This window comes from Epinephelus moara, chromosome 14 (assembly GCF_006386435.1).
Source record: "Epinephelus moara isolate mb chromosome 14, YSFRI_EMoa_1.0, whole genome shotgun sequence".
Classification (NCBI taxonomy): Eukaryota; Metazoa; Chordata; class Actinopteri; order Perciformes; family Serranidae; genus Epinephelus; species Epinephelus moara.
Window position 1 is genome coordinate 34,932,977 of NC_065519.1, and position 13,562 is coordinate 34,946,538.

Below are 13,562 nucleotides of genomic sequence, written 5' to 3' on the forward strand. Positions count from 1 at the left end.
GGGAATAAGAAAAACCCGGATAAGCTGTAGTTATGAGCTATTATTCCACAGGTATGTTTAACGTAAGCATTAATTATACTAAATTCATTTCTACTTTGCCAAATACAATATCTGCTTTCATTTTAAATGCAGTCTTTTGCAGACCCTTCCTTTGTTCATGAAGTGGTCTTTAAAAACACAGTATTTCATTCACTACTGTGCAGCTTGCTGGTGCTGTCATGGTTTCGGGCAGCTTATGAGAGCCCCCACATTACAGCCAGGGTCCCCCCGGGCCTCTCTGAGCACATGGGAACAGAGTGTGAGGCGCCCGACGAGCACTCCAATTGCCAGAGAAACTGGAGACCTCATGGAAACATGTTAGCGTGTCACTGAGAGCCAATGTATAGATTCTGAGACCCTGAATAGTTGGACTTCACTTGAAGGAGCGACTTGTTATGGTTGGCTGCCAAAGCCCCAAGACTGGAAAACATGGAAATGAAAATGGGCTGTTGATCATTGTTTTTCAGAACATGCTAACATGGATGTGTGCAGCGACCTGGAATCAGCACAGCAGCTTGTGGCATGGTATTATTTAGCTTCCTCACATGCTCTTACTCATCTTTTAAAATTGAGTGTACGTGTTAAGAGTCAAGCAAACAGTAGAAACCTCCCATGACACTTCAAAGTGCTCTGGGTTTAACTGTGGCCAGCTGAGTGTTTGGACTCTCAACCCCCTGTTGTTCCTGAAACCTTGACCTGAAAAGTGTAGGTTTTTTACAATCTGTGAGCTCAATCATCATTGTCAGTGAAACCTTTTAAGAGGTTCGAAATCTTTAAGATGGCTTGTTGCACGACAGCAGGGGAGCCGAAATATGTAATTTCATCTATTCTTTCAACAGGTGCCTCTGCGAACGCAATAGCCTGCCAAACACACAGGGAAATACTCTTGAACCCTGGCTTTAGTCAAGTATTTGGCTCTTCAGAGAAACAATATATCCCTCAACAGATGGTTGTAACAAGAGGAACACCTTACAGAATTATACCTGATACACTGCTGGGGATTCCTGTCCTCCTCTGCTTGCTGCAACCTGGATTGTAAATCATATTTAATGTCACCAGACGTGAGGAATGTACAGTGTAGTGCAAGTGTGTAATTGCTGTAATAGAATGATGGGGTTGACCTTAAACTGTCGCAGCGGAGCACGCGACTGGAATGTGGAAAGAGGACCGTAAGCAGAGGAGAACTCTGTGTATATACATACATATAAGGTAGATGTTGAGTGCTGTCATACAAGTATGTACACAAACTCTCTTTCAATTCATATCAAAAGCCTGCAGTTTGCACTTTTCATTTATAACAGGCTCCACTGTTTGGAGTCTGGCTCCTTATCACGAGATTTTAATACCAGTCATCAACTAGGATTAACTCCCGGAATGGTTTGATCAAGAAAGCAGCGCACGAGAACAGACTCACCATCACGTCACCCTCTCAGAAATCCCATTTAAAGGGCAAATATTCAGGAAGTGTATGGACTGATATGACGAGGACCCCCATAACAAAGCTCACGTTGAAATCATTTTTCATTTGTCCTGAAACAAGACGAAAATTACAGTACTTTACTCCGGCTCGTGAAACTGCCAGAGTAAATGTTGCGTTGGGCTCGACATGTTTTTGAGGGCGTGTCGGCGGCTGTAATTGAGCTGAAGGGCCAGAGAGAGGCAGTTAAGTTGTTAATCTCAGCGTCAGGATCTGTCTGGCATCGCGTCCTGAGCGTGTCAGCAGTATAGTGGAAGCGGCGGCCAGCTTGAAAACACAAGCTGAGTAGTACAGTGAGCTCTATTGTTTTTGTTTTAGCTCTTTAGCTTGAGCTCAAACGCTGGCACAGAGTGCTGTAGATTAGAAACAGTGGTCATAACGAGGACTAAAAATCCACATTGACCAACCCTGTGCTCCAACCCAAAAAGCTGGAGTGGATTTACTGTCTCTGCATATCATTTTCATGTCCAGACTCAACATTCATTGGGTTACTGGACTTAATAAGAGGGCTTTATGTCTGGGGACAATCAATTCAGGCTCCCAGAATAGAGTTTGTCAGGCTTAATTAACAAAAAAAAGGTCATTTGCTTTTTGCTGTGTTGTACCGTAATGCAAATATTGAAGCAACATTTTTGAAATAAAGGGATTAGGTGGCATAAAATATTGATTTTCTATATCAAGAAGGAAAACAGAGAGAATTGATGAGCTCTTGCCGCAGCTTGAATGTCCTTGAAGTAAATGAAGTTGTTAAAGTACTTGAGGAGAGTTATGTAAGTGATCAGAGAGCTTACTTTGCCCTTGATGGCTGCAACAGAGTTTAATTGACAATCTCGGAAATGATCTGTTGATGCTGTTGGAGCATAATTATAATGACTTTAATAATATGCTTATTATTCTGAGCAGATGTACTGCCATGGGATCTATTGTTTCTCGTATTATGGTTTTACAAAGAGTCATTTCAGCTGATGGATCCCACTAACTCAAACTATCTGCTCCCACAGCTTAATGTAGGTTTTAGAAGCTTTGCGTAGGAAGGGGATCGGAGCCTCTTCAATGTCAGGAGTGTCTGTGATATGGCAGTAGCACTCAATAAATGACATACCTAGATGAAAGTCTATAGAACCCTGCAGTCGGTCGTGGCCTCATGTCTTTACACCACATTTATTTAAAAAAAAAAGGATTTTTTTTTAAAAATTCCTCTTAATTTTTGAATCAGGTAAAAATTTCGACTTGCGTTGGGATTTAAGTTGGCAAAGAATTCCTCTCTTATCTTACAAAATGATCCAATTTTGCAAGAATGTGGCAGCCTGCAAGTTTCCAACTCTCGCTGACGTGCACACACTAACAAGAACAACAACAATGCTGCACCAGTGCTCTAAGCCCACGCTAAACAAGACCAGATGTTCACGAGGAACATGGTCTCTGTATTCCCCTGTGCCTTGGTTGCTCGTGGCATCACGCTTCCTCGGATTGGCCAGGACAAATTGATCTCAGACAGAGCTATTTGAAAACTGTTGTGGAGTGCACTTCGTTCCTCACGGCAGTTCTTCTTTCCCTCTCCCTCTTTTCCTCTTTCTCCATGTAATAAAAGCTAAGACAAGTGAATACTCTGGGATGTTGTGACCCACTTATTGTGAACTGGACTGCCTGATCCATTTAGTCTTCATGTGGATGTTTGAGCTAAGGTAGAAAGTGAAAGGATGAAACTAGGAGAGTGAAAACAATGTTCAGAGTGAGTCAGAGCCCCACTAGCACAGTGATTCTTAACCAGAGTTCCAGGGACCCCCAGGGCTTCTTAAGGGAGTTCAAAAGGATCCTCAGAAGTAGTTTATTTTCACTATTTACTTCACTATAGCAGTAAGCCCAATGTGAGTATGAGTAATAAAAGTGACTATTCTGATCACAGGTTTCACTTCCTTCACTGTTATTTCCTTAATTGTAGTCAGCAGCTAAAGAATTCTGGTCCCAATCATCATCTAACAAACAACATCTTTTCAGGTGGAGGCCCCTGAAGTAAAATCTTATCAAATGGGGCGCCGTGACCTAATGTGTATCAATTTAGGGGTCCTTGAAACAAAAAAGGTTGAGAACCACTGCACTAGCAGCCCTGCTTTGGTTACCTAAACCTGTTAAGATTTGGAGAGCATGGACAACATACTGATGATATCACTACTCTTAGCATCTTACCAGTAGTGGGTAGGATTGACAAGATGTTGAGTGTGAACGGAAAAGTTAAAAATTTTCCAAAATAAAAATGGTTATGCTGCACTTACATAAATTAAGGCAGACAATGGACGACAAACCAGTTATCATTTTAGTGGATGAGAGCAGGATGGTAAAATTAGGTGAGGCTAGTAGAAAATACTGGCCATGGTAACGGTAGATGGCATTGCCAGCCAAACTTTTGGCAGTCCGCCATGACAGAATCTACAACCCGATGTTGCTCCCTTACACATAAGAAGAAAACATAGGTGGTCTGACTCGGTGTTTAACATTAATTTTAAGTTTGCAATAGAATATAAAGAGAAAGATGCATGTTATAGCTACTTGCATTACTCGAATAATTCCGTAAAATGAAAATGAATAATTTAATGGTAATATTTTTTATCCCATTCATGTAAAGACTATGACATCACCATGCAACACATCGTCATGCACATTTCATTTTGCCGTCCTTCTGAGCCATCAGCCTGTTTCTTTGTTTTTCCTCTGCTGTCCAGAGGGTGTCGGACTGCTGTCTGCCTGAATCCATGTGATTGCAGCTTTAATCATCTGTAGAGCAGAAGTGTTTTCTGTAAATTTCACAGCTGTCTGCCCCAATAGATTTGATATTTCCCAGACACAAGTGGAAATTTGGACCCGACAGTGCCTCTGTCGAAGGATCAAAGGGTCACCATAAATATTAAGATTAATTTTCCGAGAAGTATAAATATTCATGCCAATCCATCCATTTATTTTTAGATATTTTGTCATGGAGGTGTCTCAGTCAAGGAGCACTTTTAACCTGATGTAAGTACTACAGGAAAGCAGAGTGTTGCTCAAGTTGTCACCCTTGAGTCCTCATGTTCCGGGGTAGACCTCTGGAAAACTATCCACTTTGCTCTTTGCTGCTGGCTGTTTCCCCAAGTTAAAGAAGCAATTGACGAATCGCAGCTTAGAAATCAAGATGACAAATATAAACACCACTTTCCTACACAGATATCATGCTACTTAGCAACATGAATGGAAAAAAGCTACACAAAAAATAGCATCAAGGGTGCATGACATAGACGTAAAGATAAAACAATTCTTAAATTGATCTATTTCTTTGAACTTCTGAGGACCCTTAGTTTCTGTGCCAAGCTTTTTGAAAATCTAGCCAGTAGCTGTTGAGATGTCTTGCCCTCAAACAAAGAGTTGGATGGCCTCAGCCACTAGAGGAGCAAGAATTTAAAGACATGCTTAATGTTTGTACCACTGTATGTATGTGTAAATTACAGTGGGCTTTATGCACCATTTACTTGCCCTTACTCTTCAGCCAGCAGAGCTATGCTGTAACAGTTTCAAAGTGATTTTTAAATGACTCATTGTGTCTTTGTGTCCCTGCACAGGAGCAAGAGGACCCCAACAAGCTGGCCACCAGCTGGCCCGACTACTACATTGACCGCATCAACTCCATGGCTGCTGTAAGTCAAACACATGGTCTGAATGTCTGTTCCCCTCTGTTGAACTCCCCAGACGACTAGATATTGCTTCCAAACTTTAATGTCACTATTACAATATCATTCACTAACTTTGATCATCTGACCACTGTTCACTCAGTCATTCTTTCTCAGACTTCTCTCTTGGCTCGCTTTTTATCGTGTCCCCACTGACTGCTTGTTATTTTCGCATGACTACATTCCTTCGCCGTGACCCCAGCATTCACACACACTGTGATGACAAACAGGCCATTTAGATGCTCAGCAGTTCAGTCAGCGGGAACGACTGTCAAAGACACGGAGCAAAGCCAGGATGACAATATTCATTATTCTCAAGCCAGTGTGGCTGCCAATAAAAACAGCAGGATACCATCGCAAAACTGTCTTCCACCATAATCTCAGTACCATTTTAAACATTACTGCTCTTCTTATTTGACTGTGCATTTGGCCACTGACCAGTTTGGACCAGTGACCTCCAACCCTGAGTCCTTATGTGGACGACAAGTTGGCTGCAAATGCTTAGAGAGCATAAAACATGACATTTTAAGAGGGACTCTTTAAGAATGACATGTAAGGCCTTACAGCAGCCAAATTTCCAATGTCATGGCATGCTCCTGTTATCTTGATTCTTTGATGTAAAGCCTGATTTATGGTAAAGTGCATGACACTTTTCTGTCATGTTGCACACCTGGAGAATTTTGTTGCGTTGCGGACACCGTCATATTTTGTCACGCAACATGATTGGGTAGTCACAGCTAGCCTCTCTGACACATCTACTGAAGTTTTGTGGATCCCGGCTTGAGCAACACAGGGCCAGATCTGGTTGACCAGATTGTCACAATGGTTGACAGTCATCCACAAGTTCGGCAAGCGAATCTCCTCACCCGTATCCTGCATTTGATGGAAGAAAAAATATTCACTCTCTAGCTTCTGTGCTTGACTTAATGGACGCACTGACCACTTCCTTTTCTGGCACTTCTGTTGTCTTCTCAGTCACGTAAGTTTACAGTCTCTTACAAGCCGACTGGAGGATAGCGTCTGGTTACCATGAAGAAAACTGAAACCTTTTGCCAAGACATAAATGAACATGTTAAACAGCTCTTTAATTTCTGTCAATACTCATCAAAAGTGTAGGGCGCTCTGTAGTGAACCAGGAGCAATGTTGTCATAAAACTCAGTCCGAGCTGTCTTTAGTCAGTCTTGACTCATCTTGACGTTTGGCTAAAATCAAACATGATTAATATTATCTCAGGTTTTGAGTCTTGGCTGATGCAAATAGTGAAGTTCAATGACGTGAACATTTTCAACAACCAATGGCTGTGTTGTCTCCAGCACCAAACAGGAAGCAGCAGACCGGGTACACTATAACATGGAGGGGAGTCCGGGGAGGTTCAAGACTGGGAGCAGGTGTCGGTTCTCTTGTACTGTGTAAAAGGAGAGGAAGGTTTTTACTTAGAAATCTTAATTTTTGAAACGGTTCAATGCTTTTCCCACTGAAATAGGGCAGTGAACCAAGAGAGGTTGGTAGCGAGTTCCATCCATCCATCCATTCTATCCGCTTATACGGGGCTGGGTAGTGGGGGCAGCAGGCCAAGCAAAGCACCCCAGACATCCCTCTCCCCAGCAGTGCTTTCCAGGTCCTCCTGGGGGACCCCAAGTTGTTCATAGGCCAGATGAGATATGTAATCCCTCCAGTGTGTTCTGGGTCTACCCCGGGGCCTCTTACTAGTGGGATGTACCCGGAACACCTCTAACGTGAGGTGCCCATGGTGCATCCTAATCAGATACCTGAACCACCTCAACTGACCCCTTTCGAAATCACAGATGCAAGTGGCAGAAATGAGTGTCCTCTGTGGGGTGGCTGGGCTTAGCCTTAGATAGAGTGAGAAGAAGAAGAGACATCCAGAGGGAGCTTGGAGTAGAGCCGCTGCTCCTCCGCATCGAAAGGTGTCAGTTGAGGTGGTAGCATGTTGAGACAACAAAATACAAAATGGAAAGTTTGTATGCAAATGCAGTTTATCTTTTATGGATTATAGTGATGCCGAACTGATAAGAATGCAATCCACAGGTGATGCCTTTTATCATGTGTTAGCTGTTTATGTAATTGTTAATATGTTACATTGCTTATAGAGAGTTGGCATAGTATTTTTTGCCAATAGCAGGATGGGAAATAATCCCAAAAGGAATCTAGTTGTACTCTTTCAAATAGTGACCCTGCAAGATCCCCACTCTTTGCAAAATCTTACAGTGTGCGATTAAAACCTCACATTGTCTTTAGCTGTAAGAGGGTGTCAGCCTGGGGTCTTTTAAAGGTCTTTTAGTGAAGGTAGGCATAAGCACGATTGGTGGAAACAGTCTTGCAATTTTAGCATCAGTGTCTCATGGCAGTAATAGACTTTTCAACATTCCACTTTTTTTTTTCTTCCTCCAGCCAAACAGACGAACACTTAATACATTTACAAGTATTTCCAGGCCATGGATCAGATAAACTGTTCAACCATAACTTACACAGATCACCATAAACATAGAGCCAAAAAGTAATGGCATTTAATATCTGTTTATTGCCATGTTGTTTGTTTTTCTGGCAAACATGCCTATAGCAACAACCCATGTTGAAGGTTGCTATTTTTACAGCTGTTTTTGTTTACTGGCTCCACTCAGGGGACAAGAATGAGCTACCTCTGAATGGTACCTGAGCTTAGTGTCGACGTCTGGAGAAACAATTTTACTGTCATTCTCTAAGAGGCTCAGACAGCAGTACACACACACACACACACACACACACACGCATGCAGACATACACAATATTTTAAGTGTAGTCAAGAGAAAGTGCTGATTTGTGAGTTGCCAAGAATTTAAAATCCACCAGGGCTGTAGCGGTGCCTCTGTGCTATTAGGTGTCAGACACGCTGTCAGAGTTATGTTTCAGCCTTTCTGTTTCTTTTTACTATATCTACTGCAAAACAACCTGAGTCTGTGAGTCATGTGTGTGCAGTCTACAGTATATAAAGTCTTGACATTTTTATAAAACAGTTGTAACATTGTGCCATTCTGATGAGAGATATATATATTCACCCGTTCCAGACATTTTCAAGAAAGTGTCAGTGAAAATAATCGCTTGAAAAAATATGTTTCAATAAAAATAGGAAACAAATGTATTCATATTGTAAGCAAATTGTATTACATCAATGTCAGAACTGGTTTTGCGTGCATAAAGAAGATTAAAACTTTATGACTCTAGAACATATTAAATAACTTTTTGAGAGAGTTTTTTTTTGTAGTCTCCATTCCCCTTTTTGCACAAGCAGTCTCTTGTTCGAGCCCCACTTTAGCAGAGTCTCCCTTATTCTCCATAACTCCACCAATTTCCGCCCCTTCCTGAATCATTTTTTTCACTCCCACTATCAATCTTCCATTTTCTTCAGCACTGTGCCCCAGACAGCATCTTGACAACATCGCGTTTCAACATTTGAAGGGGCTCCGCTCGTCCATGACTTCATGTCTTGGCTCCCAGGCGAGCTCACCAGAGGCAGCCCCTCCACAGTAGCTGAGTTATTGGATGAGCTCATTTTTGCGTTGCCGCCCTGAGAGATTACTGTACAACCAGCATCTTGATGTTCATTCATAAAACCATGTCAGGGCCCTGAGGTTGTTTGTTGACTGCAGAGTGATAATTCAAACGTCCTTGTGACTCTACGAGAGTTTCTGTAGCCTTGCTGTGTCCAAGCTAGCGCGTTGAGTTTCAAAGCTCCTGCCTGGATAGGTCTCTCTGTAGATAAACAAAAAAGGGTGTCCAAAACAAAGGCAAGGGGAAGGTCATTTTATATACCAATGTGAAGAAACACACAGAACTCAGCTGTTTTGCAGTTTGTCAACCACAAAACAAAGACTCAAACTGGACATTCATTAAAGTAGGTTTAAAATCATACTCATAGCTATTTTGTATCTTAAAAAGACAGTTATTAAACGTCATAATGCCAAACGCGAACACTTAGTTTATAGCCTAACGATAGCTTTTTACTTCTGGTAATTGCATTTAGGCTTCAAAAATCATAAATGTGGTTCTCATTTGGGAAGACTGTCTAGCTGAACAAAACATGTACGATGTTAACATCCAGGCTGGCCCATACACACACACACACACACACACACACACACACACACACACACACACAAATAAAACATTGTCCCTGCAGCACACTGAAGTGAGTTTTCAGCCCGTTCTATTTCCCAGATCGTCAAATACTGACGCTTTGTCATGCCCCTTTTCTAAACTCAACCAAGTAGTTTTGTTGCCTCAACCCAACTGCGACCGCTTGACAACATTAACCATGTGACAGAATGTGTTTCACCAAGGTCACAGCTGTGCGTCACATACAGATGCTAGAGGGTGTATCCCACAGAAATGCCAAAGGGTGTGTACAGCGTCAGTATCACATGCGAGGGGCATGAGAAAGCGTTGGTATTTGACTACGTGGGATGAAAACTTTTTGGAGTTTCAGCTTACTGCAGTAGTCTGAGCTGTTTCGGTTCACTCTTATCCTTCTTAAAACTATGTGTTTTTTAAGATTACAATCAAGTGTTCCATGCTAAAATAACACTGTAGCAACACTTGTAACAACGCTTCTGTATTGGGAAGTTATTTCTAGTTTACAAGCTACATTACTTAGCAGTGACGTTAAAGAGACATGATTGCTAACAAACTAACCGGCACTCAGTTGAACTCCATTTAAACAAAGCTGTTAATTCCACTGGTTTCCTGATCACATCATTCCATTCAATTTCAGTGTTAGTTTCTACCCACGTAGGAACAATAGGATAATAGCTAGGTTCTAGCTCACATTTTGTTAACTTAATTAAGTTTTGTGCCTCAGGCTTTACATCACTAAGCTAAAATAATGTTGCTCACCTTCATTTATACTGAACAAATACTTCCTACTTGGCGCATCAGTGACCCATATGGTCCTGATTAAGGTTTTGATGACTGCACTCATCACCCACACAGTTAACGACGCACTGACGACTAGCTCGAAGGCATAGCTTTGGCTCTGGGGGGCACTTCCCATAACAAGGATTTAGGGAAGTACCTTCTGCTGGTTTACCAATTGGCTCTAATAGTATCCGTATGTGCATGTTGGCCACAGGTTCGAATGAGTTTACAAAGAGCAGATGTAGGAAGGAGTCATTTGGCGAGACTCATTGACACGGTGAACTGGCTCGCAGCACAACCAAATCATCCACTCTCCCCAACACTTGTTGTGTCCAACTTCCCATTGACTATGAACATATTCGTTTAGAGAAACAGGAGCCAGAGCCTTTACTTCTTGGCACGTGGTCCATGAACCATCTGGGCTTGAGGCTAAATCGACATGATGGATGTTTTGACTGCACTGTTTCTAGATTAAACACTCACACACCGGACGGACCAAAGCTGTTGTTGGGTAGTCAAACATTGCGTCCGGCTCCACTTAGCAATGTCCAAAAAGTCCTATGTTGCTATGGAATATTTGCACCCAACTTTAACCTGTATGTCTTTTTGTACAGTAAGGGTTTAAGGACGGGAAAACAGGGTCGCATTTAAGCAAATATTTTTTCAGGCAAATTAATAGGCAGTCACTGTGACTAGTTTACTCCACTGCTGAAACACACACTGTTTGAACCATCGCTCTTGGCAGTGGGCAGCCTCGGAAAAAGCCTGGAGAGGCTCAACAGAAGCCCTGTGGCCCTGACTAATGGGAGCACAGCAGCTCTTTGATGTTGCTGAGGGGAGCCTTTAAGTGATGCAGAAATGAATTAACACTACCACAAGTCTAAGTGTTTTTTATGATTTGTCATAAGCTTGATTGGAGCTAATTGCCTGCATGACTTATTTTGGCATGTTGTATAGCTTCAAAGGGAAGCTGGCATTTGAGGGGGGGTGGGGTGGGGGGGGGTCAACTAATGAGACTCTGATTGTCTGTGATGCTCAGACTAATTGAAACAAACACGGTTATTTGTATGGGGAGGAAATATGTACTGCTGCTGTTTTATGGCTGCCAAATTAAGATTAACATTCTTGTGTTGACCCATAGAAACAATGAATGGCTCTTAATTAAAAGTGAAAAATACAGAACTCTTGCCAGCAGGTAGTTCGCCCAATGGCACCTGTTACCTACAAAGCTAAAATTTAGCATTATCAATCAGCTGTGTTTCCACTTATATTCCATTTTCTTCTCATTTCTTACCATTTCTGCAGATGCAGACCCTGTTTGCCTTTGATGAGGAGGAAATGGAAATGAGGAACAAGGTGGTGGAAGATCTGAAGACGGCACTTCGGACTCAGCCGATGAGGTGAGTGAATCTCTCCGTCCAACTAAACCGTGACCTTTTCCTCTGCTCTGCTGCAGGCTGTACAGAGCTCTGCATAACTCGTTCTCCTTCAATGCATGCATTCCTGCTGTTGGACCTGTTCAGGTAAAGCTGCACAGTGTTTCCTCTGAGTTGGCTGCTTTAGCCTGACGACATTGGTATGAATTAGATCCACCACATGGCACTTACTAAAAAAGAAAATACAACACTTTCAAGGCTGATTTGCCTGTTACTTCCTTCTCCCTGTGGTGAAGAACAATAGAAGCAAATACCAGGAGTTGAGTTTTCATTAACACGGAGAACAATGAGGGCAAAACAGCATCACTAATCTGTTTTAACTGCATCTTGTTTGGACTACTCAGTTTAAGGTAGAAAAACACAGTGAAGTCTCATGAAATCAGTCTCTTGTCACGGCAGGATTACAATTAAAAAGGCCTTTTCAATAACGTCCAATTGAAATATGTCCCATTAATAATATTTTAAGACTTACCCTTCCCTGACACGGTCATCAGCAGCTGTTAGACCTCACTCATCACCACAAAGAAACATTCAAGGACACTGGAGAGCCCACTAATACAAACCGCCTCCCTCTCCCCGTCAGCAGCTCCTTAAAAGCTGTCTATCAGCCTGTGCCAGTTGTGTGATGCAGTGGTCTGGACCAAAACGGGCGTGTTGAGTTTTCTCAAGGGGAGCCATGAAGTGACAGACCTAATGTGCAGAGTGACAAAAACCCAGGGCAGCCTTAGTGTCTGGGTCATGTCTGGGTTGTGTGCGTTTGTAGGCCAAGTGTGTGTACCATATGCATGATTGTGTTTGTATCTGCGCATGTACGGGTATCCAAACCACAATAATAACTAGGAGCAAGGCTGGTAAGCAGCTGCTGGAGTCCAGACGCATGACAGGAAGCTGTTCCGTCAAAGTAAAAGCTGCTTCTCGTCCTTCAACATTCTTAGATATCTATCCAGATGCCTTCTTAGTAAAACTCTCTTGTGATAATTGTACAAAAATGGTTACAAATGGCCAAATGTAAGCGTCATTAGGCAGGTCCGTCTTATTATCAGCAGTTACAACATTTAAATGTGGCTGTGGAAAAGCACACAGTAACTGGTTGTATAGCTTTATTTAGTATTTTCCACACAGTGCACAAGGTTACATCACAATAACATTTATAACAAGAAAACAAGACAACAACATTTGGGTTAGTGTGTGAGATGTATGGGTCATTAAAAAAGACACTGAACATATGCACTCTCACTTAGATACTTAACTTAAAGGTCCAGTGTGTAAGAGTAAGGGGCATATATTGTCAGAAATGGAATAAAATATAATAACTATGTTTCTACAGTAGCCCAGAATGAGTAAACCAATCTGGGGCCAGCATTTTTGTGTTTTTGCTTCGGCCATTGTAATTAGCAGCCCCTCTGCAACAAGAGCATTGGACAAACACTGATTAATTGAGAGTTTTTAGCAATTTAAATCACCAGGTTCGTTTGTTTTGGAGAGGAGGAGACCTCCGCAGATAATTCAGCTCCCGGGAAAAACCTCCTGGACATCTAGATCTTAAATTATCAGAGAAAAAAGGTGAACACACATTAGCAGGTGCTAGGCTACAGATCCGCTGCTGACATGCCAAACAGTGTCAGGGAAACATGGATTTGTAACATCAAACTGCTTTATTCAGTGTGTATACCAGTTTAAATCATCTGATCTGTTTCTTTTGGAGAAGAAGAGACCTCTGTGGATTATTTAGCTCCTGGTAAAAACCTCCTGAACAATTAACACTGAAAGAATTCTAACCAGGAGAAGTTTAAGCCGGTTGCAGTCTGTTTAAGTTGGTTGCAAATCTTACACACCAGAAGTTTAACCATCTGACTTAAACAAGAATGCTCCTAAGGTGACCTGCACATGTGTTAGTTGGGGTTATGACAATGTTTATAAGGAAGCTTTTTAAATCAATAAATTACCTCTTTTTGCCTTTATTAAGTTGACAGTAAAAAGAGGACACAGAACGAGAGTGA

At 42.0% G+C, this 13,562-nt stretch overlaps 1 protein-coding gene across 4 annotated transcripts in view; it reads left to right on the forward strand.

Moving 5' to 3' along the window:
* The window catches only part of daam2 (dishevelled associated activator of morphogenesis 2), a 117,192-nt gene that overhangs the window by 58,398 nt on the left and 45,232 nt on the right, over positions 1-13,562 (forward strand). For all 4 annotated transcript variants that reach the window (XR_007571023.1, XR_007571025.1, XR_007571024.1 and 1 more), the window contains exons 4-5: positions 5,107-5,181; positions 11,432-11,526. Coding sequence is in view for 1 of the 4 variants with exons in the window: in XM_050061948.1 (XP_049917905.1) it covers positions 5,107-5,181; positions 11,432-11,526 (170 nt within the window). In the remaining 3 variants the exon portion in view is untranslated. The remainder of the gene's footprint in view (positions 1-5,106; positions 5,182-11,431; positions 11,527-13,562) is intronic.